The sequence below is a fragment of the Aspergillus sydowii genome (genome assembly GCF_001890705.1).
Source record: "Aspergillus sydowii CBS 593.65 unplaced genomic scaffold ASPSYscaffold_4, whole genome shotgun sequence".
Taxonomy (NCBI): domain Eukaryota; kingdom Fungi; phylum Ascomycota; class Eurotiomycetes; order Eurotiales; family Aspergillaceae; genus Aspergillus; species Aspergillus sydowii.
In genome coordinates, this window is record NW_024467862.1 from 564,617 (window position 1) to 590,758 (window position 26,142).

The 26,142-nt window shown below is 50.1% G+C and overlaps 6 protein-coding genes across 6 annotated transcripts; 4 read left to right on the top strand and 2 right to left on the bottom strand.

The window, feature by feature from the left end:
• Positions 1-1,516: 1,516 nt before the first annotated feature.
• ASPSYDRAFT_88421 (DUF409 domain protein) lies at positions 1,517-3,043 on the top strand (the record flags this gene model as incomplete). Its single annotated transcript, XM_040852003.1, has 3 exons — positions 1,517-1,880; positions 1,933-2,551; positions 2,605-3,043. 3 exons carry the CDS (start codon positions 1,517-1,519, stop codon positions 3,041-3,043), a joined length of 1,422 nt encoding a protein of 473 aa, XP_040703309.1.
• Positions 3,044-4,003: 960 nt separating this feature from the next.
• ASPSYDRAFT_43853 (proteasome activator BLM10) lies at positions 4,004-10,929 on the top strand. Its single transcript, XM_040846749.1, has 4 exons — positions 4,004-4,280; positions 4,350-4,849; positions 4,910-10,322; positions 10,381-10,929. The coding sequence occupies exons 2-4, from the start codon at positions 4,419-4,421 to the stop codon at positions 10,441-10,443; spliced, it is 5,907 nt and encodes a 1,968-aa protein (XP_040703310.1). The 5' UTR covers positions 4,004-4,280; positions 4,350-4,418; the 3' UTR covers positions 10,444-10,929.
• ASPSYDRAFT_869522 (uncharacterized protein) lies at positions 10,747-12,011 on the bottom strand. The gene is made up of 2 exons (XM_040851752.1): positions 11,773-12,011; positions 10,747-11,718 (listed from the first exon to the last, which is right to left on the bottom strand). Exon 2 carries the CDS (start codon positions 11,673-11,675, stop codon positions 11,001-11,003), a length of 675 nt encoding a protein of 224 aa, XP_040703311.1. The 5' UTR covers positions 11,676-11,718; positions 11,773-12,011; the 3' UTR covers positions 10,747-11,000.
• Positions 12,012-12,942: 931 nt separating this feature from the next.
• On the top strand, positions 12,943-15,687 carry ASPSYDRAFT_149330 (H(+)-transporting V0 sector ATPase subunit a; the record flags this gene model as incomplete). Its single annotated transcript, XM_040841892.1, has 3 exons — positions 12,943-13,068; positions 13,151-13,229; positions 13,313-15,687. 3 exons carry the CDS (start codon positions 12,943-12,945, stop codon positions 15,685-15,687), a joined length of 2,580 nt encoding a protein of 859 aa, XP_040703312.1.
• Positions 15,688-16,271: 584 nt separating this feature from the next.
• fbp1 (fructose 1,6-bisphosphate 1-phosphatase) lies at positions 16,272-17,401 on the bottom strand (the record flags this gene model as incomplete). The annotated part of the gene is made up of 2 exons (XM_040841866.1): positions 16,272-17,211; positions 17,274-17,401. 2 exons carry the CDS (start codon positions 17,399-17,401, stop codon positions 16,272-16,274), a joined length of 1,068 nt encoding a protein of 355 aa, XP_040703313.1.
• Positions 17,402-21,653: 4,252 nt separating this feature from the next.
• Positions 21,654-25,220, top strand: ASPSYDRAFT_148622 (uncharacterized protein; the record flags this gene model as incomplete). The annotated part of the gene is made up of 2 exons (XM_040841826.1): positions 21,654-21,699; positions 21,805-25,220. The coding sequence occupies 2 exons, from the start codon at positions 21,654-21,656 to the stop codon at positions 25,218-25,220; spliced, it is 3,462 nt and encodes a 1,153-aa protein (XP_040703314.1).
• Between the last annotated feature and the right edge of the window lie 922 nt (positions 25,221-26,142).

The following is a 26,142-nucleotide window of genomic DNA, read 5'->3' on the forward strand; positions in this document are numbered from 1 at the left end:
CAATCTAATGGATCACAGGTAATCCGAGGCGCTTTCCAGGTCTGCCTTTTCTTGTCCTGCAGCTGAAGAGCCAAGCCTGGCCCTGGCGTCAGAGCAGCAAGAAGCATTTCTTCGCACATCTCTCTGAACTTCTGAAGTCGAAATCCATTGTTCTGCCCTCCAAATGAGCTGAGGCCTGTTTCGGGGAGACTCATTGAAATGAAATGTCTGTTCTGGCACGAGACCAGCAGTTGTAATCCCCGTGGTAAATCCACGGACGCCGGCCGCGATGAAAAGCCCGTCGGCGAGCGGATGGTCGGAAAGCCCGACTATCCGGTGCACTTCATAACTCAAAAGTTGCTGACTCCGGATGCCCCGTCCGCCTTGAACTCTCGTTCTCGCCCTTTCCACGACTCCATTTCCGCTACATCTGATCTTGGTCCCGTTACCAGATTTTCATGTTGTAAGGAACGGCAAAATTGTTGCGGTGCCAGGTGGGTTCCATCCCTTCGGTGGCGTTTGCCCCAAACGATACGATCGCGACCGCGCTGTACAGGAGATGCAGAAGGAAATGCAGATTGCACCGTAAAAACCTACAGGTCCATCGCATCAGAAACCCAAATACGTAGTAATAATAATAATGGTCAACAACTCAACATCCGAATGCCGATTGGGTTCCACTTCGCAGTACAAGTGAGAGACGATCATGATCAACCTGACAACCACTAGCCTTGCAAGACGGCTGAACAGTCGCAGAAGTTGGTTATCGTCGCTGAGTGCTGCTGACTGTGCCAGCCTTGATTGTTTCTCAAACCGAGAGTGGAAGAGTTTGTGGGCCTCATGAGATGCTCTGGAAAACTAAAAGGTTACCCAAGTGGCCACAAGTTCTTCGTGGTAGGTGCTCCGTAAGGCTTTTGAGGGTCCCTTGAGCATCCTCGGTTCCGTAACCGCTTGGACCGTAGGGCTGAACTTCAAACCGCGCTCCATCCAGTTGACATCCAAGGTTCTATATTAATGTTCTATTTTTATTTTCTTGTTGCAGACAGAACCCGTATCCGCGGCTCTTTCATTTATCGCTTCGTACCTGCCTCGGCTTGATATCATAAACATGATCTCATTTCCGATCATACCATTGTTTCTGTCATGATTTTTCAAACTCCCAGTTTACGGGATGGTGGCGAGTGGGGTCTTCTCCCGCGATGGTCTTCGCTCTTCCACACCAGTCTTGCGGCTGTTTTATGCACAAAATTATGTAAGCGGAGCTTAGTTATTTATGCTTCATTTCCGAGCAATCCGGTCGATCGGCTTGGCGTCTTCCAAGTTTGGGTCCGCCACTCCGCCTAGGCCGATTCTTTTTCTTCACCACCTCCATTCTCAAGCAGGCGCGGTTGCATTGTTCATTAATAATTGTCTCCAATCAGTGCAATCGCTGCTCCCGAGGTAGCCCTGAAGGCCTTCTGCAGCCCGTGGTTGCTCCATCAACCCTCAAGTCCTATGACCTCCGAGAAGGGCGCCCGGCGGTGTCAACGGTAGCACCATGACCACAGCTCTCTCGCCAAAGCCAACAGCTTTCCGGGCCCCGTGTCTCCTTGATCCGAACCAACCTGTCAAAAGCCTGTCAATTGCATTTTGGCTTTGGAAGACTCTCCTGTTCGCTGTCATAATCAGCTGCCCCGGGCTTGGGTATGATACATCCTCTAGCCTTCTTCCGTACCAAAGCAACCACGCGGTTGATGTCATATCTTCCGTTCAGAGTAAACAGGAGTATATTTCGATCCCATTGAAGTTTCTCCGATGGGACTCGATCTACTTTGTACACATAGGACGAATCGGTTATGTCTTTGAGCAGGAATGGGCATTCAGTTATACGTACAGTAATCTAGTCAACTATCTGTCCTCATGTATATCTGTCCTTCCCCACCACTTCAGACATTCCCTCTAACAGTGCCGCAGTCCTTTTCCCATCAAGTGACTCGAACGGAGTAGCTGGGTTTGCAGTAACGGGGGTCATCGTGTCTCATGTCGCTCACTACCTTTCAGTCTTGGCCCTGTACCGACTGTCTATCAATGTATTCGGACACGATACCCAAAGGCAAAGGCTCGTTTGCTTTCTAGCAGCGGCCCTACACATCATTAGTCCAGCTGGCGCATTTCTCACTGCACCCTATATGGAGGCTCCTTTCTCACTCCTCAACATCACAGGGCTCTACATCTACTCATCGTCCCACATTGATCTCAACTCAGGGAAACGGGCTTTGAGCCATGTGAAATTGTTACTATCCGGATGCTTCTTCGCGGTAGCTACTACCGTGCGCAGCAATGGTATCCTCAGTGGGATTCCTCTGGTATTTGATGCCCTTAGCCACTCCTACGATATTGTTTCTAGGCGTGCCTTTTGGGCGGCGGGCTTTCGCCTGTGCTTCGTTATTTTAAGCGGCTGTATTGCCGCATTGGGGTTTGCTGTCCCCCAATACTTTGCCTATACAAAGTTTTGTATGGACGATAGTTTCTCGCGACCTTGGTGTCAGTCGCTTGTCCCAAGTATATATGGTTGGGTCCAAGCTCATTATTGGTACGTACTGCAAAGAATCTCCAATATCGAGCCATATAGTAACTCAAAAGCAGGGGTGTCGGTTTTCTCCGATATTGGACTGTTTCGAATATCCCGCTCTTCTTACTTGCTGCACCGATGTTGCTAATTCTCTTTTTATCATCGTTTTGGGCAATGGGTGCGGATAGTCCAGCCTCTGCTTTCAGCGTCTCTCTGAAAACTATTTCTGCACCGTCCTCTAGCCCCGCCTCCACGCTACTTACACGGCTCGCCGTAGCCCAAATCATCCTAACGGCAATGGCTTTAACCAGCTATCATGTCCAGATCGTCAACAGGATTTCGTCGGGATACCCGTTGTGGTATTGGTACCTTGCCTGCCAGGCATTGGGAACTTCGGAACGCACTCTGCCGGCGGCCAAATATAACAACCATTTCCCTGCGCTTGTACAGGTCATGGCGATCTATGCGCTGGTCCAGGGCGTTCTTTTTGGGTCTTTCCTTCCTCCAGCTTGAGACGCGTACATAATTTCCATACATTCAATAAAGCACTGGCTTGGAAGGGCTATTCCAGTCAATCTGTGCTACCGCCCCATACCCCTACGTATTTGAAGACCCTCGATATGTATACATGCTCCTACGGAGCACTCCGCAGCGAGAAATTGTAATAATGTCCGAGAATGACGTGAAACATCATACAGCAGCTGAGTATTGTATTCCTGCGGGCGGCATTTGTGGAGGAGCACGGACGACACTGTAAGGCTGCTTTGTCCTACCTCCCGCATTATCCCACTTCTGCACCCGCAAACAGATGGGGAAATCCAGTCTGACATAGCTATTTAAATTTTGACAACAACTGAAAGCGAGTTTCGAGACTTCTTACACTCGCATCAAACTCCAATTTTGACAATAGACAAATGCAGTGCGAATTACTAGCGGGATTCGAAGGGTACAGGCCTCCGATCATTTTTTCTCTCGCTTGGGTTCTCCTTGGAACGCCCTTTTGGTTTACATACATTCCTAAATACTGACCCTACCCTCGAACTTTTTTTTTTATATATATATATATATATATATTTTTTTTTTTTTTTTTTTTTTAAAAAAAAAAAAAAGCATCAGCAATTGAGGTGGCGAAGGCGGATGACCATCTTGAAGACGTAGCTACGGTGTACTAGTAGGACGAGAGGGGGTGGCGAACGACACCCTTAATATTTCTTCATGGCAGCCATTCGGATGTCCCCTCGTGTCTTCATTGAAGTCACCGCCAGTAAACGATGTTTATCCGTAGACGCTTAATTAGTGTTGAGCGAATTAACGCTTCAGTCTCCCAGTGCGAGGCTCGAACTTGCGAACTGGGGACGGCGGCGGTTTTTGGTGGGGCTTGCTAGTGCCGAATTAGGCTGCGAGCTTTGTTACGTAGCATGCATTATGTCATCCGCAGCCTGACACCAGCCGAGACTCATGAAATGCTATCATCAACTGTCGTGCGTGAGCTTCTTTTATCCTCAACTCCCCAACTACAAATCCTGTGAACAAGAGGGAGCTTACGTTGCCTGCTTCTCCATCGCCTGGGATACCCGATTGGATATCTCTCCATTCTGCACTTGACATACGCTGCTATATCTCTTTACGATCTCATTGTTAGACCAGGCCAATTGGAGCCTCGCCAATGCGAATAAAAGGCTTACAGCAGGTTACTGTCAGCCCTCGATTTCTATAGCATAATATCTGGATACAAGCTTTATGAGTCAATGTATAGCGCTACCTGTTGTATTGCGCTTTTTGGGGACCACGTGTAGCTAACTTGAGCGTGTTATGATAGAACTTTCCCGCACCATCCGAATTCCTAACTTCTGCATCCACGGTAATCGTTGCACGGAGCTGCACGATTATGGACAACCAAAACCTTAAAACGATTCTCACGCCAGACAACTTTCACAATGCACATATGATCTCACGAGCAACCTCTCCAGGTGGTGAACCTGATGGCATCAATGGAGATGGCGAACCCAAAGCTCGCGTCCGACCTCGCACATATCCTTACTTCAAATACCTGCCATACCAGCTTGAGGACGATGCCAAGAGGGAGCAATATTTTCGAGACATTTTGACTCAGCTCTACATTGCGGTGGAATCGGGGGATTTCAGCCCCGGTGCGGTGCACTGGACACGGGAGCTAAGGGCATGGCTATCCCTCAAGTTCGATCCGACTCGCAGTGAGCGGATCAAACTCGTCAAACTGTATTATGAGCTTGCTCTTGCTCCTGGAATAGATCCAAATGTCGCGGAACGGTTCGCTAGCATGTTCATGCTCCTCACAAAGTGAGTGGACCCTCAGTCGGCGCATATTTGTTTGTCTGTCAAATGCTGACCTTTTCCCAGACGCAAGCATTACCTAAAGCCGATTAAGGACCTTGTTTTGGACTGGAAACCATTGTATAGAGAAGTAAAGGCGTTCGTTCTGCCAACAGAGTCTGGTCTGGTGCATTCCTCAAACCTGAAGCGGAACGTGAAGACCTTGACGAAGCTCTGCGCTTTCATTCAACTCTATATTGATCCCCGTGAGCTACCGGCCATGCTGGAAGAGTTCTTACCCCATTACAGCACTTCGTTCTCAGAAGGGGCGTTTGTCGTAGTCGGCCTGATCAACCTCCTTCTTCCCACCTCTCCGCCACCGGAGTCTAGGGAGGATCTGCTTCCGCAGCATTATATGCCGACATATTTCCACCTTTGGTCTTTGGTCAGTCGGTCAAAAACCTTCGACCAAACTTTCCTGGACTTCCTTTCTCGAATGGCACGGGATTCGTTGCCGGCTGGTCACATTCCGTTCTCCGAATATGGAATTTTCACCAAGGAGCAATCTTCCCTTATCTTTACGGCTACTTTGAGACTGCTCGAGATCCCAGTTGGACAGTCTACTTCCCCTTACAGCGCTCTTGTGGACATATCCTCTGGGTTGGGAATAATGCTTGATCGAGACACTCGGAAGCATCCCGTAGCACATCACATAGCTAGATGGATTGTCATGTCCCTGTCTCCGGCATGCCTGGACAAGGAAGACTCGATTCTGACTCAGCTGGAGGGTCTCATCCAGGCTGTGGAGACCTTTTTCCACCCTTCCAATTCTGGTAGCTGGACGAAGACCCTAGCCCAGTTGGTGTATTACCTTACGGATTTCTTCGTAATGCGTTGGAATCGCGAGCAGAGCGGAGAGATGGAGGTACCAGAGGAGCGAAGGCTCACAGAACCCTTGAGACGCCGCTTCGTACTCTGCATACGTGATGTGATTTTCATGGGTATCTATTCCAAAAGCGCTACCGCCATGAGCTTCTCCTTGTCAACCCTGCAGGGTCTAGCGTACCTGGAACCGCATCTTATCCTTCCTGGGGCTTTGCAGAGAATCTACCCATCACTTCAAGGCTTAGTAGAGGTTCATCGTACTACGTCATCTCTGCGAGCTCTCCAGACACTCGCGCGCATCATCACAAGAACCAAGGGGTATCGTTGCCATCTCACAACCCTTTTGGGAATGGCATTACCGGGCATTGATGCAAACGATCTTGAAAAAACTCTTCATACCTTGACGTTCATTCAGGCTGCATGCTACAATATACCCATGGCAGACTTGACAAAGGGGCAGGAAGATATCAATAGCGATATGCTGGCAATGCAATGGATCCCAGGTGAGATGGAGCGAATGGAACAAGAAGGGGTGGGTGTGCAGTTGAACTACGACACGGAACTCAGCGATGAGACCGAGGAGATGATCCTCCGGTCTTCCACATGTGGGTTTGGAGACTTCATTATCTCTTTCCTTGGACGCGTCTTCACCCTTCTGGAGAACCTTCCCGACGTATCCCGTGTGCGAAACGGATCCCCGGAGGAGAACATCGTGAACACCCTTCCAGCAACATTTATGCCGTTGCTTTCCTCGCTATCTCCTGAATATTACGACATCGCTCTCTCCAAGGTTGTCGATTTCGTGTCAAACCATGTCATCCACCAAGCCCGCGACGCAATGGCGTTTATCTGTAACGCTGTTTGCAAGGTTAACCCCGAAAAGGCTCTGAGGCATTTCATTCCAGTTTTAACCCAGGCCATCCGTACGGAGATCGATGACAACGGCGCTGGCTCGACCCGGACAACGGGCACTGACGTCCTCCCCCGAGATCGGGGGTTAGTGTGGAACGTCAGTATGCTTAGCATGTGTGTTGTGCATGTTGGAGATGCTGTTCTGGCGCACAAAAAGGAACTGTTTGATATTGCCGTCTACATGCAACAGAGGTGCCGGGGCATTCCAACCGTCCATGTCTCGAACTTCATCCATCACCTTCTTCTCAACCTTACCGGAACCTACACCTCGGACTACTCGCTATATGAACCCGACGTCATCGCCAATGGAATACAACCTGAACACTGGAGTTATCGCCCAGACCCGAATAACATGACCGTGAAGTGGCACGTTCCCAAACGACAGGAAATCGAGTTTGCTACTGAACTCTTCGAAAATCAGGCGGAGTCGGCACTCAAGCAGCTCACGGCTTTGACTGAGGATGCTTCCAGCGTTAGGCGAGATGGAATAGGCAAGGAATGGTCCGATGAAGTGATCAGAAATTTGGTCCTGCTACGACTAATCATCTCTGGTGTCTCGGTGCTTTTCGACGCTAAAGCTGCGTCAAAGACGAAGGATGTCGAGGCCATCGGAGTATCAGGCCAGGCAAATGACGTGAAAATGGCAGACGCGGATGGTGCAGGTGAAAGCGAAGAAGACGTGCCTGATTCCTCGCTAGACAGTTCCGATGAGGACACTGTAAGAGAGACTTTCAACTACCCGACCGGCTACCCCTTAGAAGAGAACGACCCTGTCTATGTTTCAATCCACGATATTCGAGAGAGAGCAGGGTGGGTTCTCCACAAGGTGCATCGATACCTCTCTGAGAAACAGGAGGATGATGTGCCGTGCTTCAGTGCTCTTTACTCTGCTTACAAATGCTGGTTCATTGACGTCGGTATCGAGAGGTCCGCTCATGTCCTGGATAGAGTTACCCGCCTTCTTCTTGCGGACATCCACCCATACAAGATGAGCGGAGTCCGGAAAGATTATCCACGTCCCCTACTTATTCGGCGAGCCAATATGTACCATCTACAGCGCTTGAGGCACAACGCAGCCCCGCGTTGCCGATCTCGGTTGGATGAGATTCTACTCCTCGATATCGCAGAGTCCTGCGTTTCTACTTATACGGAGACTCGCCGCAATGCTCAAACTGCAGGAGAGTCGGCTTTGAAGGCTGTCTGGGGCTCGCGCTTACTTGTTATTCCACCCCTTCTCAAGGCGCTCCAAAATGGTATCAAAGAGAATGATTTCGCACGAATCAAGGGTGCATTGTTCTCCCTGTTGTTAAGCAGTGTGGCTAAGACTGTTGGTCGTCATTGGAAATATGCTCCTACCTTGGTCCGAGCTTTCATTGATGCGAGCGCGGTGGATAGGCCGTCTGTGCAGCGAATCTGCTCAAGTGTGGTATATCAGATCATGGACTATGGCCGTCCCTTGGAAAGAATGGCCATTTTAGACAGAGATCTGGTCGATGCAATCGCCCCGACGACACAAAACGTTGAGGAACAAGTCACACAAAAGCGTAAGAACCTCAACAACAAGCGAGCACTTATCGAGAAGAAAAAGGCCGCGCTGGCCAATGAATTAGTAAATCTGGCTCGGGTATCACACTGGAAGGTTGCCAGCCGGGCATCAACTATTGTGATCTCCATGGGTCTCAGATTTGATTACATTGCTAGTGAAAACTTAGTGGAACTTGTCACCATGGGCTCTATCGATGACCACCCAGGTCTACGTGGTATGTATTCTCAGGGCCTCTCGGCGCTGTTCACTATGATCGATGTCCGGGCCATCTGCAACCACGACTACAAGAGCTATATCCTCGGTAACCAGAACTTCCCGGCCAAGATACAGGTGACCACCAAGCGATATGAAAAGGGCTGGACCGAACAGTTCCTTGCCAGCTTTGCCAACCCGGAGACGGATTATTATATTGACCACGATTTCCCGGGATGGCTCGTATGGTCGGATCACATGCCTGGGTACAAACCGAATGTTAAACGCGATATTGATTACGACGAAGTAGAATGGCAGGTTCGCTCTCATATGGGCAAGCTCTTTAATAGGGCTTGGTTCAACAAGTTCTTCATGTACTTGAAGCAAGAGCCGCGCGACCCCTCAGCCGACAAATTCCGCATGTCCTGTGCGATGTTACTTCTGTATGCCTTTGAGTTGATGCTCCGCGATGGACTCACTGCGGCAACTTTTGACGACATCAAGGAGGAAATCGAGGCGGTTTATGAGGATGGCAGTGACAAGCATCAACATCGGGCTACCGCGGAGATTCTTGGTGCACTCGTCAGCTCTGTTACGGACACCAGCGTTGAAAAGCGAACCATGGTTTGGGAGTACGCCTTCCCTATCGTGCAAAAGATATTCATTGATGCGTTGACGCCGGAGAACTCTGGTTACTGGACCACTTTCTTGCACATGATTCTTCAGTGCCGTGACCCTCGACGAGTTTGGCCGTTGGTCGACTGGCTGGCGAGCTTCCGTCTGGATATGGCTACCAATGCTGCCTTCAAGGAAAGCTCCAAGATTAATCTTCTACATCAGTCCATCATTGATGCAGGGTGGCATTTCCGACTCGAAAAGCCGATTGTCCAGGATTATCTCGCTCACCTTGATCATCCTTACAAGGGAGTTCGTGAAGCGATGGGTCAAACTCTTGCAACGATTTTCCGCACGCGGTACCACGAGTCTTATCCGGATGTCAAGAGTCTCTTAACAGATCAGGAGTCTTCGTCATCAGTGGGTTCATATCCTTACTTGCCGAGCACGGATTTCACCCAGATGATAAACGACATTTTCGCGCAAATTGAGAAATGGCGGCACGAAAGAACACCGGGCCAGCAGACTCCATCCTCCTATACTTCGGGATGTAAAACTGTTCTCCTCTGGCTTGACTCCACACTGTCGTCGCATGAGTGCACTCAGCTTGCCCCCTTCTTCGCAGAGTTGTTTACAGGACAGCTGCTGCACATGATGGATGTCAAGGAAGACCCAGAACTCCAGTCACTTGCGTATCATGTTTTCCGGCACCTGCCTAACGTTCCATATCCTGCTGAGCAAAGCTCGGAGTTTATCAAGACGCTTATCCGTATCGGGCAGACATCACCTTCATGGCATCAACGGTTGCGCATCATGATCAACATCCAGATCATTTACTTCAGACGCCTCTTCCTTCTTTCTCCCTCTGACCGCGATAAGCTATTCGAGTGCGTGGCTAGCATGCTGGAGGACCCGCAGCACGAAGTAAGAGCCGGTGCATCTGCGACCCTATCAGGGATGATTCGATGCTCGCCCGAATTCCTACGCAGAGACATCGTCTCTCGCTTGAAGAAGCGATTCACAAACGTCTTGGTCGAAAACCCTCTTCCCAAGCGTCCCAAGGCGCTCCGTACTGCTAGTGGCATATCATCCCCGGCCTCCTCAGGGGCTGGTACTCCAACCCCCGAACACACCCGCCTGGTAATAACCAGACATGGCGCTGTTCTTGGTCTTGGAGCACTTATTCAGGCCTTCCCGTACAGCAGCCCGCCGCCAACATGGATACCTGAAGCATTGACCACGCTAAGTGTCCGTGCTGCCAATGACCCGGGCGTTGTTGGGTCAAGTGTGAAGTCAATTATCAGTGAGTTTAAGAAAACAAGACAAGATACGTGGCACATCGATGCCAAGGTAAGCTCTTCCCGACATCTGATATCAACTCGATCACAGAAGCTAACATTGATATTAGGCATTTACCCCCGATCAACTTGAAGATCTCTCCGGGGTCCTTTGGAAGAGCTATTTCGCTTAAGCCAAAAACGGCGAGAATAGAGCAACATGGCAGGCTGCGCATCTGAGCTCCCGGTTTCCTAGACCCTGTCGAAACCCAATTGGGTTGTTTTGTATACTAAGTCGATGCCTGGCGGCAGTATTAGGTCCTGTTGCATGTTCCCTACGCTTTGCAGGCTATATTATAATCGCTCTTAGTTTACTTAATGATAATAAATATTTATGGCATGAATGTTCTATACCGGAGGCCGGGTTTAAGCAGGACAGCGAGTGACAGGGAGCATCAAGACTGATGCCGATGCAGTCTATCTACATACACCCTTAAAGGCTCATGACTACTTGGTAACTATGTATACGTGTATCAATGATAGAGAAGATGAAGCCAGTTTTCCTTTCTCGATGGCTCTGGTGCAATACAGAAGTAAACAGACAGATCAAGGCAGATGCACCAACCTGCGAAATAACAAATACAAACTTCCATGGCAAGGGTCAACTCAGAACGAATACGCAAGTACAAACACGCAGTGGAAACACGCCAGTATAAACATGTACATGACATAGATCAAGTTAACATCTCTCTCAAAAAGCCCGAGCACCGACGCCAGGAAGGCGAGGATCGGGCACATAGCAGCCCCGCTCCTTGATACAGCAAGCACATTCAACAGTGCAATGACCATAGATCGGCACCGACTTCTTTCCTCCGTCAGAGGATACCATATATTTCGTCACAGGCTTCTCACAGCAGCCACAGTCCCTCCCACAGCAGCCACCCAACTCAACACAGACACCCCGTTCATGATACCACTGCGCGCGCCGTCCACTCTTCGGCTCGCGGTTGTTGCAATCAATCTCATATGCCCTGGTCGTATTGCCCAGTGGCATGGTCTTCCAGTGCTCTGCCACCCTCCTGTTATTTTCGATAACTTCATGCAGCAGCCCAGCCTTCTCCGTCGAGGACAATGGGCCCGACTTGAAGTTGGCTGTGCCTTCCACATACAACACGCTTCCGTCGTTTCCGACGCTGTTATCCAGGCGCTCGATGCGCTGAAGAATAGCAACGCCACGACACTCGTCTTCCATATGATCACTGATCCACTCTCTCTGGGCGGTTATATGCTCAAACTCCAGGTCCGCCAGGTAGGCGTCCTCCTGGCGCTTGCGGTGGGCCTTGTCCTGCTGCTTCTCGTGGCGGTCCTGCTCTTGCGAGGACTTCCGCTCGGTGCGGTAGCTTTTGATAAGCTCTTTGACGTGCATTTAGACGCTTTTAAATGGCTTTGGTGGGTTGAGCTGGTTGCAGCTGGGTCTTGTTAGAACAGGTTCTGTCTAGATAGGTGGCTTAGGGTTAGCTCACTGAAGGCTTCGCGCAAGCGGGGCCGTTATAGAATATTGAGGATAGTTTCTTTTTTCGATAGATAGCTTTATATTCCGTAGTGGGTTTGTTTGAATAAGATATAATAGATAGATATGAGTGTAGCAGATGCTCTGCGTAGCTTTGAGGTGGTATGCGTAAGCTGGTACGAACTTGATAATAGTGAAGGTAGATGTAAGAGGATGAGAGAGAGGGGTATCGAGTACTTCAGAGGAGTGATTATATATCACCCTGAAAACTTAGATACTGAGTCACTGCTATACTTTTTTGTTGTCGCTATACAATTTCTGTGCCAGGTACTGTCGACTGTAGGTTCGTAGGTACTGAACCTACAGTCGCACGTATTCTTCCCATAATTGGTGCGAGTTAAATCAAGCTTAACTTAATTGTGACTCAGTATAGAGTCTGTGGTCCCTGTCCAATTGGCATGTATGGGAGGAAAGCTTTACGCGTTGTATAGAATTGTACAGAATCTATAGCGGTGGTGGGATGCTCAGAACCAAGTTCCTACTGGACCTGAAAATGATCACTCACATACACTCCATATGGGCTGACCACGCTGAAGCTGATTTGGATATAGTACTGTCTCAGTAGTGGGGTTATAGTCCGTACCCAGTACCTCGACAGAGAAGTTCATACTCACTCTCTGCATAGGCTCCATGTCGATTCCCGAAACAGTATTCCTATAGGACATGGCATGCGGCATTGTGGAAAATCTTTTTTTAGATGATCAGCTCACACGTCTGTTGTGCTACCCTTGATCATGAGCAACATACACAATCATAAGACAGAACCTCAAAAAGTTTGCTGTACGGAAGAGACTGTCTTCCGGTCGAAAACTTAGATAGGGCTAATTTATGTACATAGTTACTCCGCATAATAACATGTTGAGTAATTTATGTGGATCACGTGCGGGCCCGAAACAGCCACGCGGCGCCGGAGTCCCAAGGACATCATCACTAGGGGATCAAGCTGTCGGGGGAGAATCTTCCTTGCGTTTGACCAACTACTTCCACTTCTATTCCGTCATTTGCTATCGTTAAATTTTGTTTACTTATCCTCCCTCTTTTCCGACTTCCGCGCAACCGCGCATCTCTCCTAGTTGCTGTGGTATAAAGGAATCCCGCTGCTGCAGGCAGTTTGTTTCCCACCATGGCTCCGAAGGACACCTTCTTCCGCTCGTCGGATATGAGCTTGACCCAGCTCTATATCGCGAATGAGATTGGTCGTGAAGTTGTCAGCTCCCTTGGTGAGCTTGGACAGGTGCAGTTTCGGGATGTAAGTTCTCGCTGTTTGTTATGTAGCTGGATCGGGGGGTTGGTGAGCGGGTTGCTGACGAGTGTCCTGTTTTGCTACACAGCTCAATCCCGAGACGACTGCTTTCCAAAAGACTTTCACGAAGGAGATCCGTCGCTTGGATAATGTGGAGAGGCAACTTCGTATGTCATACCTGACCTTTTCTTGGCGGCTGTCTGGTCGATTTTGGGGTGGTGGCTAATTGGAGTTATTTGGCCTTGGACAGGTTACTTCCATGCACAGATGGACAAGGCTGGAATTCAGATGCGGTCGTCTTCTGAGTTCTCAGACACTCTGGCTGCTCCCTTGGCTTCGGAAATCGATGAGCTTGCTGAGCGCAGCGAGAGTCTGGAACAACGGATCGCCTCGCTGAATGATAGCTACGAGACACTGAAGAAACGTGAGGTGGAGTTGACGGAATGGCGCTGGGTTCTGAGAGAGGCTGGAGGATTCTTCGACCGTGCTCATACCCATACCGAGGAAATCCGCCAGTCCTTCGATAACGATGAAGCGCCTCTTCTCCGTGACGTCGAGCAACAGGGCACACGCGGTGCGAACGGTGATGCCCAGGGCCAACAGTCGTTTCTTGAGATGAACATCGGATTTGTGTCTGGTGTTATCCCTCGTGACAGGATTGCTGCCTTCGAACGGATCCTCTGGAGAACGCTGCGTGGTAACCTCTACATGAACCAGTCTGAGATCCCAGATCCGATCGTGGACCCGACTACGAACGAGGAGACGCAGAAAATGGTTTTTGTTATCTTCGCTCATGGAAAGAATATCATTTCGAAGATCAGAAAGATTTCGGAGTCGCTTGGGGCTTCGCTTTACGGTGTCGACGAGAACAGTGAACTGCGCCGGGATCAGATTCACGAGGTTAATACAAGGTTGAGCGACGTGAACAATGTGTTGCGGAACACGAAGAACACTCTCGACGCTGAGCTCACTCAGATCGCCCGCTCGCTGGCGGCTTGGATGATCATCGTCAAGAAAGAGAAGGCCGTGTACGACACCCTCAACAAGTGCTCTTATGATCAAGCGAGGAAAACTCTTATTGCTGAGGCCTGGTGCCCTACGAATTCGCTGGCGTTGATCAAGTCGACCTTGCAGGATGTCAACGACCGTGCGGGCCTGAGCGTGCCTACTATCGTTAACCAGATTCGGACGAACAAAACCCCTCCAACGTATGTTCGAACAAACAAGTTCACCGAGGCATTCCAAACGATTGTCAATGCATACGGTATCCCAAAGTACTCGGAAGTCAACCCCGGTCTGTACACTGTGGTTACTTTCCCCTTCCTCTTCGCCGTCATGTTTGGTGATTTTGGACACGGCTTCTTGATGGCTTTGGCTGCCTCGGCCATGATCTTCTGGGAAAAGACACTCTTGAAAACAAAACTTGATGAATTGACGTACATGGCTTTCTACGGTCGTTACATCATGTTGATGATGGGTATTTTCTCCATCTACACCGGTCTTATCTATAACGACATCTTTTCCAAATCCTTCACTATCTTCTCGAGTTCTTGGCAGTGGCCCGAGGAAATCAAACCGGGCCAGGCGGTTGAGGCATCGCTGAAGGGCAGCTACCGTTTCCCCTTCGGTTTGGACTGGAACTGGCACGAGGCTGAGAACAGCCTCCTATTCACCAACAGTCTGAAGATGAAAATGAGTATCGTCTTGGGCTGGGCACATATGTCCTATGCCCTTATCCTGCAATATGTCAACGCCCGTCATTTCAAGTCTAAGGTCGATATCATCGGCAATTTCATCCCAGGTTTAATCTTCTTCCAGTCTATCTTTGGTTACCTTGTCATCACTATCATTTACAAGTGGTCAGTGGATTGGAATGCAAAGGGTCAATCGCCCCCCGGTCTTCTCAACATGCTCATCTTCATGTTTCTATCTCCCGGGAACATCCAAGAAGGGGAACAACTCTACTCTGGACAAGGAACTGTCCAGATGCTCCTATTGCTCCTTGCTGTTGCTCAAGTTCCGATCATGCTCTTCTTCAAGCCATTCTACCTCCGTCGCGAGCACAACCGTGCACGTGCGCTTGGTTACCGCGGCCTCGGAGAACAATCCAGAGTCAGTGCATTAGACGAAGATGGTGATGTCGACGGTCGAGCATCTGGACCCCGTGACAGTGTGGCCAGCGACGGCGAAGGCGTTGCTATGATCGCACAGGACCTCGGCGAGGAAGAGCACGAGGAGTTCGACTTCTCCGAAGTCATGATCCACCAGGTTATCCACACCATCGAATTCTGCCTCAACTGTATCTCCCACACTGCTTCCTACCTACGTCTTTGGGCCCTCTCCCTCGCCCACCAACAGCTCTCTATCGTCCTCTGGGATATGACCCTCGGTGGTGCATTCGATCAGGAAAACCCCACCACTCGTGTGATCATGATCGTCGTCACTTTCTACATGTGGTTCACACTTACAATCGCCATTCTGTGTGTCATGGAGGGAACCAGTGCCATGCTGCACTCTCTGCGTCTCCACTGGGTCGAAGCCATGAGCAAGCATTTCATGGGTGAGGGTGTACCGTTTGCGCCGTTTAGCTTCAAGACGCTTCTTGAGGAAGAACCTGTGGATTAGATTAGTTTTGGCTTCTCACTGTCTTTTTTCTTTTCACCTTTTCTTTCTCTTATATTTCCTTCTCCGTTGCATCTCATGTATTGTATATTCCTGTAGGAACAGAATATTATAGATTGGACGGGATAAGCGATGCTCGGCTCTGCACTGTTGGTGCCAGTATCGGTGTCTTGGTTCTATATTATTTAAATCACCTTGGTCAACCGAACTATAATTAGTAGGGTTTTCCTTTTCATCATCCACGATTATCGTCTGTTTTTTATCGTCTGTTAACATAATTTTGGGGGAATTGTCGATATGTTTTTGTTTATCAACAATTTACCTATTACCAAGCTCGTGAATATATNTATTGCCCCTAAACCAAACCAACCCGACCACCATTTCACATCCTTAACTAATGAATAAATAAACACTGAGATTGTTTTTGAACTGTTAAAGCCTGAATAAAGATAGTATTTGATAACTTTCATCTTATTTTTGTACATATTAAGAAAGGTGTGTGTAAACAGCTAGCTAACTAGCCTAATTCCCATACCAAAACCGTAAGGAACTCCGACTGGCATTTTAATCCGAAACGCTTATTTCATTCATTTCTTATACTTGTTGTAAGTATCAATGATCTTCTGGACCTCGTCCCTCGATCCAAGGAACACACCGCTCCGGTCGTGGATGTGCTCGGGGTTGACAGAGAGAAGACGTTCCATTCGCGAGTTGACGGCCTTACCGCCAGCGTTCTCGAAGATCATGGCCATGGGTGCACACTCATACAGAATACGGAGCTTGCCCTTGGGGCTCTTGGAGTCGGCGGGGTAGGCGAAGACACCGCCGTAGAGGAGGGTTCGGTAGGCGTCTGCAACCATGGAACCGATGTAACGGGCACTGTAAGGCTTCTTGCCCTCGCCGGGGTGCTTCAGAGAGTGGAAGTAAGCGTTGCACCACTCGTCCCAGTACATGCTGTTACCCTCGTTGACGGAGTAGATGGCGCGCGTGGGCGGGAGCTGCATGTTGGGATGGGTGAGGATGAACTCGCCGAGGGAGTTCTCGAGGGTGAAACCGTTGACACCGCCGTTCTTCATGGTGATGACCAGCTGGGCGGAGGCACCGTACATGGTGAAGCCGGAGGCAACCATCTCAGTTCCGGGACGGAGGACATCCTGGGCTGTGACCTTCTTTCCGGGACCGAGGATGTCGTCGGGAAGCTTGAAGATACCGAAAATAGTACCAACTGAGACGCCAGCGTCTAGGTTGGAAGAGCCGTCAATTGGGTCGCAGACCACAGCGTAGCGGGCGTTAGGATGTTCGTCAAAGATAATGGCCTCTTCCTCCTCCTCAGAAACAAGGATGCGGCACTTTCCGGAGGTTTTCATTGCAGAGACGAAAACATCGTTTCCGATGACGTCGAGCTTTTTCTGGTCATCACCGGTTGTGTTTGACGAACCAGCGAGGCCAGTCAAGTTGATTAATGTAGCACGACGGATGTAGTAAGCGATGGACTTGAAGGAGAACTGGAGAGCGTGGCATAGTAGTCTGGTTCAGATCAATGTTAGAATAGTCCCAAGACTGGTGTTTGCACATAAGAGGGCACTCACGTGAAGTCGCCAGTGGCTTCAGGAACCTTCACCTGCTCTTCAGTGAAGAATCTTGTGAGAGTGACGATATCAGTGTTGATGTTCTCCTGCCCAACGGCACCACCGTTGCCATTGCCGTTTGTAGTCATGTTTACCGGTCACAAGTTGGATAGATAGACGATGTATAGTAGCAAGAAATCTAGACGAGTTCGCGGGGTAGGAGGATATGGCTCTTGAAATCTAGTTCACGGTCCCGACCTCGGTTCAGCGGGGGAATCGGGAAACAGCTATCGGAAGAACTGAGGGGGCGGAAAAGACAAGTTATATATGGCTTGAGACGAGGTTTGCTCGGAATAACGAGGAGAGGGAAGCTGCAGGATGAGTAATTTCCAGGAGTATTTATCGCGGACGTTTGAGGTCCGCAGCAGCAGCCTGCATTGTATTTAAAGACGCATCTTTGGACAGGAGCAATCTTTTGCCGGGCAGGTGAACGAGCCAGAACGTCAGAGCTGCCCAGCTGGTGGAGAGGCTTGACGCCATGAATTGGATTGGACTGGACGCTGGATTGCCGGGTTGGAAGCACTGGATGACGAAAACCCGCCGCAAACCGCTGGTCACCCCCCGCGCTAAGCCCCTTCCAGTCCGCTCCCGCTCGTCCTGCCTGAGCCGACCCCCCGGGATTCCCCGCGGTGTTTCATACGAAGATGGAAGAAGAGTACTCTGTCGACAGCGGAACTCACTCAAATGGTGGAATAATTGTGGCCTCCGGGAGAATTCACAGCGAGGCTGGCTAGAGAGAGCTTGAAGTCGAACAATGGCCGATCTACAGGTCGCAGCTACAGGGCAGCACCCACATAACGTAATTATGATAGTTGCCAAATAATTGCCCGTTGGACAACAGGAATTATCGAGAAAAGTGGGCTTCCGAGGGTCACCAGACTTGCGAATTCAGTTTGATGCAAATCCTGCCTGGCCGACACAGTCGAGACCCTTATGCGCACATGACCAGGGCGAGTCAGGTGGTTGACCTACGCAGTATACTCCATCGCCGTACGAACGGCCTGCCTGCGAGATAAAGGACCTATTTATATAGGTCCTCGGCAAACTTTCTCCTCTCAGTTCTGGTACATATGTACAACTACATCCGGAGTAGTAAGCATGATCGATGTTTGACAGCTCGGACAGTCATGCTCCGGCTTCCCTGGTCTGGACTCCCAGTCTTATCTGAAGACTAGGACCCAAATCATCCTCTGGAAACAATTAGCCCATACATGAGAGCCGCATCAGCGGATGCGTACTCCCGCCTGAGTAATCTAAATTTCAACTGAGCGAGGCCTTTACTCTGCGACGCGACCCATGTATAGAATTAGGAGTTGTATACTACGAGCAACTCAGTTATGAAGCCAACGTTGGTCTGTATCTTTCTCTGATCAGCTGATAACTGACTAAGCAGCGTTGGCCAGCCCAAGCGAGGCTAGTCCCACGCTAGTGTCTCGGTAAAACTAGCTCCGGTCGAAGCAGCTAAAAAACTTCGCGAAACCCTCGCAGCTTTTCTTTTTCACCAGAACTCGGAGTTTTCAGGCTTCGGCCTTTGTGGTTCCTTTATGTTTGGGATACCAAAAGCCTATCTACACAATGCTGCAATTGCACAGATAATCATACAACCATCCACTAACTGCCTCTGCACTCAGCAGAGAGCCACCTGGTAAGCGCTGCAACCTCTTGTCTGCCCACACCCTTCCCTCTGTATGATGATACCTAGAACCATTTCAAACTAGAGTCTTTGACCCCGAGGGGCATGAAAACTCAATTCTTTGCACGTCAGTCTGATGCTTTGCGAAGAGATCTCATCAGGACTTCACTAGCAACTTGTTTGCAGTATGCTAACTCGCAAATAGAACTAACCATCCCATTTACTAATTTCAACTGTGCATACACAGATAATACTCCAACGGTACGTGTTTACTGCATTTCCTTATCCACATGTACTTTGAATGATGCTCTTCGTATTTATATACGCTGGAAATTACCGACTGAGACCCTTGGGGTTTCTGAAGAAATCAAATGGCTATTTCTGACTTCAAACTCGTCTATTATTTTGTGCTCTGTTATTATTGTTTATGGCATATCCTGACGTTTAAAAGTTATCTAGGAAACACGCTATTCAAGGGTATCCTTCCCTCGATGGTAAGCTTATCAATTTTTTTTTTTGCATGCCAATCCTTTCGAAGATGAAGCGGCACTGGGCTCCGACGGCGTCCGACAGACGACCGGTCGTGATGGATAAGCCATTTTTGCGGCAGGCCTAGAAAACCTCGCCCACTGAGATCTTGGATCGCAAAACATGTTCTATTCATTGTTGCCGTGTTGGAGGCTAATACCCACGCTAGTTTTCGGATGCATAACGGACCATCAGTTTGCTCGCATCCCTTTAAGGTAATAACTCACTATATCTCGATCCCCCCATTTCATATGATGATTTCTAGATGACGAGTCTTATTCGAGTTTTCGATGCAGACAACATCTTTTTTATACCATTCATGCTTTCCTGACATGAAAATTTTGCTACATACGCATAATTCCGTTTGAGAACGTACCACTGACTATTGTTCAGGTTTGCTTGTAATAAGATGTGTATTCGGCAGCTCGTTATGACAAATCTCTATGATATGTATGTCCGAACTGCTCTCAATACCTCTGCACCTATCTCATGATGAGTCGACGTAAAAAAAAAGACAAGCATATGTCTAAGTTGGCCTTGCCGACTAAGAAGAAAATTGTCATGACTGACAGCCGTCACATCCTTGTTCACTCGATGGATTCTAGTCGATCGTCAGTACTGATGGTTCGAAGTAACTAGGATAACTGACACAAGACAGTGCTTTGAATATTTTCCAATTGTGAGTTCCCAATCTGTTTCCTTGCCACTTCATATTCCTACAATGATGATTTACTTTAATTTTATCACGACGGTCAACATATGTCTACCTTGATGACCACTGCCTGTGACAGGGCAATATATCTGAAACTGTTCGATTGGACTTGGCGATTTCTATGTTTAGTGACGAAACCAAATACTAACATGGTTCAGCTTGTAGGGACAACGTGGACATGATTTCCATTTATTATTTCCTTCAAATATACCCCGCTTATTATCATTTCGATATATAACTGCAAATATAATCTATCTTTATGAACAAATCATGCTTCATCTGTATTGGGAAAGCCCACGCAGGGCTCCAAGTTGTAAACGTGCAGTAGTCGGAGCTTGTGACGGTTGACGAACCCAAATAGGCTTTGTGTTCTTGTGCAGGGTCGTGAATCGCGATTGTATTCGTTGTGAGACCTTGAAACTGTGCTGGGTTGACCCCTCTTTGCTTTTCTTAGAAGTGAGCAGATCATCCTCCAACAGTCCAAGTTGATCAGCCCAGCCCAATGGCAAAACTCGACCATCCAGCGCTACCACCACTCTAGCCTAGCCCCGACAATCCTCGAACTCTTGGACACGGCTGGGCTGGCAATTCCAGCGCTGGTTTGCTGGGCGACGTGGGGAGAGCCCCGAGATGGACCTCTGAGAGGACGCCAATCATGGCTGTAAGCGCCGACTTCAACGCCGGCTGTGATGAAACGCTCAGGGCTGCATACGAAGGACTGTGGCCTCCGCTCCAGGTTCTGCAGCCACGCAGACCGATCCCGACCAGGCCTGTGTTATTTTTATCTCACCTGCATCCATCTTCCAACAGGACGGCAAGCAGCCTCCACACCTGGTTGGCCTGAGAATCATCCCGCTGGAGCCTTTCGCTCTTTGTATCGCGTTCGCTTCTCCTTCAGGGGACCTGTCGCTTCCTTCACCCCTTCCACCGCGCGGATAATAACCATGCCACCATGCCTGGTTGGTTCCTGAGTGCGCCAGTATGAATAGGTGCGCGCTGGCCCCTCTCCATCCCTCCCTTCGTTCTCTGCTCGTATCTCAGGAGCTCCCGAGGCTGACTTGAGGCTGTTCATAGCTGGCGGTCCCCAAGTCACACTGGCGACGACCCGTCGTCCAGTCCATATACAGCAAACAACGGCTGGCCGACGCCCCAGAGTCAACCTTCTCCTGGCCGTCGCGAATATGCCATGCAGCCGCCTCCTTTGACTACTTCTTTTAATAACCCCCAGTTCCAGGGACAGGGACTTGGTGTCGGACTCGGCGCGGGCTACCTAGCAACTCCTCTTTCTACAACCTCCTTATCCAGCCCATTCATTCATTCACCCGCTGTGAATTCCGCTGGTGGGCCCCTCGGATCTTCCCCAATGGCGTCCAGACAGTACAATGCCCCTTATAACCCTCAGGACTGGGGACCCGTCCACAATGCCCCGATAAATACTGGCCAGTCGCCATATGCACAGTCGGGCAACATGCTTCGAGTCGTTCCACAGCACCGATATGCCGCCCCGGAGCCTGGTCAGTACTATTTTCTTTGATCGTTGGTGATGACCGAGTTCGCATTTTTTATTTGTCTCTGCAGAGAATTGGAAATGATAGATATCGTTTCATATTCCTGAGCAGGGCTAATCTCGATATATATAGAGCTGTCACCGCCACCTCCACCGTATTCTCCTCCAAGCCAACAGCAGCACCACCAACAGGTGGACCCTGTAGCCCACGCCACTGCGTCCCCTAATGCCGGATCTCCGTACACGGGCTCGAGTCGGCAACCATCATTACCTCGTACTCGTCCCGTTTCTAATGTTCGAGCGGATGCAAGTCACAGTAGACAGGTTTCACTTCCGCCTCCTCCACCTTTACCGCAGGGAATGCCCTCTTCCAGGTCGTCCTCTCGCAACCGCACTGAGGTATACCAGGACCAATCCTCTTCCAATACCGGCTCTCGACCGTATATCATGGTCTCGGACAACAACTTGCAGTCATCTCAATCGAACGCGTATGGTTATCCAAACGCTGCTGTTCAACAGGATGATTTGAGCCGCCCTCCGAACTCTAGACGAGCAGTTTCTGCCGGACCAACTGTAGGAAGTGCAAGCACATCGAGAGCTACAAGCCAATCGAGGAGCCAATCACCGCAAAACCCGGGTTGGGAACCAGGAATGCCGCTTCCACCACCTCCTCCCGGTCCCCCGCCAGCTACGAGGTCGCAGAGTGTAAGTGGAAGGCCCGATGCATCATCTTTGCGCAGCTCGCAGGTTCCCACGCGCACAGCACGTCAACCCCCGTCCTTAGGAACTGGATTGGGTAGTGTCCCACCAACGCCGGCAGGTTGGATGGATGAGAATCATGCCACCTCTGCCGCGCAACAGGACAGGGCGCCACCAAGTATCGACACTTCAAGCCAAGCGATCACTCGCGATACTAGCGGTTCTGGGTCCAATGGCACAGCCCATCCGTCCCGGAACTCCAGCAGTGGACTGTTCCGTAGCCCAGCAGTTCGAGACACGAGCGCTAAGGGAATTCGTGAAAGGAGGACTGAACGCAGGAATAGGCAGAGCCAGGTTTTTGACGATTATAGTGCAATGTCGACGACCAACAACAACCCCTGGGCCGACGCGCTCGATCAACTGAAACCATCGAACCTCGTCCTCGGTGAGCAGCAGAGGACTGATAACGTCCGGTCTGATGGGTCTACAAGATATACACCACGCAGCAACCACAGCGATATGCCTACAGCTCAATCTCGGGGGTCTGGAGCAAGCTTGTTCTCCTCAAACCGGTCTCCTTTTTCAACGCCTCGGGGGGAGTCCAGCCCTCTCAGCCCACCATCACAAAGATATGCGCAAACTCCACCCTTCTCACCGAGTGCAGAGCACTCATCCTCTTTCCAGAAGACTTCATCCCAGGTGCTTCCTCCAAAAGCCCTCCCAACTCCTCCGCTGCAGACTGGACAAGATTCGCGGCCGTCTTCGGGACTCAGTCGCAGGGAAGACCGCCCAATCTCGCATATCCTTCACTTGCCCAATGACACTGTTAGCTCTCCAACTCTGCAGCCTCGGCGGCCGTCACTCAATCGCGGACAGTCTCTGGATTCTGTTGTAAACCAGGATGTCGAACTTATTCAAGGTGCTACAAAGAGACATAAAGAGTTTATTGAGAAGGAAGCCAGTGCTCCCGATGAGGCGGAAGCTCTACGGCTGTTTACTGAGTTTATCATTGCAGAAACCCAGATTCGGCGTGAGCGATACGCCAAGGTATTTGATTCTGGTTCCTTCAATTTGGAACAGTTGCATCAAAAACTTTTCCAGCTACCGCCAAAACCGGCTCCAGAACCGGCTGCTGGACGGCCTATTCGGGGTCCCAAATTGGACATCCCCCGCGGGGAGTCGTCCTGGAACAACTACAAGCCATGCCTCTCGCCAATAGCGAGTCTTGGAATTAGCAATGATGAGATGAGCTCTAGAGGGCGTGCACCCAGTCGCTGGTGGGAATCTAAGACCGGATCAGACAGCGAGGGAGGTGAACGTAGAGTTCGACGCTCGAAGCGTGAATCCAAGTATATGGGGCTCCCACTTGGGCTTAGAAGCAACGGGGACGCCGAGCATACGTTTGATGACCAGTTCAACCAATTTGCTGCATATGGCCCAGACGAGTATCCGCCTGAAAAGGTTGGGTTGCATGTGGACCAAGCTCATCCAGAATATCCAACCCCAAGCTTGAGTAGCTACAGCGCATCCACCGAGCCTCAGAAAATGGACGTTTCGAGGCTCATCACTCTCCCACCACCTTACCCGCGTCACTATCCCGCTGTTAACAACAGCCACCCCGAACTCGTCACCTACCGAACAGTCGTCCGTTCAATTAGTGACCACTCCGAAATCAAATCCACCATTCAACGGCACGCCTCTGACTCCGACGTCCTCTGGGCGACGCACAACGAACGCATCAAAGAAAGCCGCCGCCAATTCAAAAGCAATATCCAGAACCAAATTCAAGACGGCAGCATCTCCTTCGCGGAAGCAGCTGAAGCCGAAGCGGCCCTCATAGAAGACGAAAACCAGCGTGAGCGCGCCCTCACAAAAAAACTCCTCGACAGCTACCAGGACACCGTCCTCAAGCCTATGCAGGCAATCCTAACCGACCGCATCGACCGCGCAACAGTCTGTATCGACGAACTCCGCAGCAAACTCTTCGACGACGCTCAGCACGAGTCCCCAGATCAAACCCAGGAAGAAGGCGATGAGAAACCCGAGCTCCTCGAGAAACTTACGCAACTCAAATGGCTCTTCGAGGCCCGCGAACAACTCCACCGCGAAATGTATGACCTCGTTACGGCCCGTGACGAAAAATATAAATCTGTGGTCATTCTCCCTTACAAGCAGACCAAAAACGAAGACAAAGTCCGCAGCACGACCGCGTTCTTCACCCGCGATGCCCTCGATCGACGCAGCCACTACGAAAGTGCCGCGCTTTCCCGCCTCGAATCTTTCCAGGAAGTCATCGAGGAGAATGTCGTGCGCGGAGTCGAAATGCAACTCTCTGCCTTCTGGGATATTGGTCCATCACTCCTGACCCTCGTCCAGTCGCTCCCTGATAACCTGGCCGGCTTCCAGATCCAGATCCCGGCTAACGAGTATGATGAAAACCCGAGCTACTTGCGACACCCATTGCAATATCTGTATACGCTTGTTTCGCATGCGGAGAAGTCGAGTTACCAGTACATCGAGTCTCAGACTAACCTACTCTGCCTGCTACATGAGGTCAAGTCTGCGGTAATGCGCGCAAACAGTAAACTCATGGAGACGGAGCGGATCCGGCACGGGGAGACTGAGGAGACTGTTAGTGCGGAGATGGGCCAGTCGCGGGCGGGCGAGGAGCGATCGCTCACGAATGATTTGAAGGATAAGGTTGCCACCGTGGAGGGCCAGTGGACTGAGGCGCTGGGGAGCCAGATCCAGGCGCTGAGGCAGAGGGTCCGGGAACAGCTGGAGAGAGAGGATGGATGGGAGGATTTGGAATCCTTGGAGCAGGCTTGATGTGAACATGATCCCAAGATGTCTGTTTTCTTACCATTGCTGTTATTCTTGTTGCTCTACTTACCGAGAGATACCCTCATTCGTTCGCTACTCTGTACACTTGATGTTTCGGATTGTCCTTGTCGGTATTACTATGGTGAATGTAGTTTTGCTCTATAGTCCAAACGCAGTAAGCTCTGCATCTCAGGTTGGACCAGCTTTTAGACAACCATTACAAAATTTTGAGCCTCATCTTGGAACGATAACCCTCGGTTGGCCCCAAAGGCCCTTAATTGCCAAGGGCGCGAGCACTTGCTGAATGCTGACCCTTGTGCTGAGCCTCTTTTTCTCCCAGAACCCCCCGCCGGAGACCCGGATCTCCTCCTGCTGGCCGCTCAAAGAAATCAAATAGTAGGAGGGGCATTGATCGGGCTGATCAAAAGCCCGCGATTCATTCAACCGCTTGGCACATCGGTGCTGGCCACTGGGAGGTATGGGTGATACACCCCAACCCGAGGCGGATTTGCTCTAAATGATAGGCGTCTCGGCGTTTGCGCGATTTCAAACTCTTAGGCCTGATGCCCACGACAAGAGGCTGCGAACTACTGAACAAGAGTCAGGGAACAACAGTTACCACTGATATGGACGGTGTCTATGACAAGTCTCTGATTCGAAAATGTCATGATTTGGAAATCCTATGGTGTGGATAACGCATACGGTGCACGTCAAATCTGCGGTATTTGGCTCAGTGCGGTGGCTTCTTCTGGTCGACGAGGCTCTGCGGACAAAAGTAAAGAATACGGACATGTCACTGACATGGATGAATTCTTAATTTTATGCTGATCTTCAAAACAGCCAATAGAAAAGATTTTATGGTGTAGATGACCCATGAGTGCCAGGGCAGGTGTCATGGGTGTTGTCGCCCATAGAACAGCGTTTCATC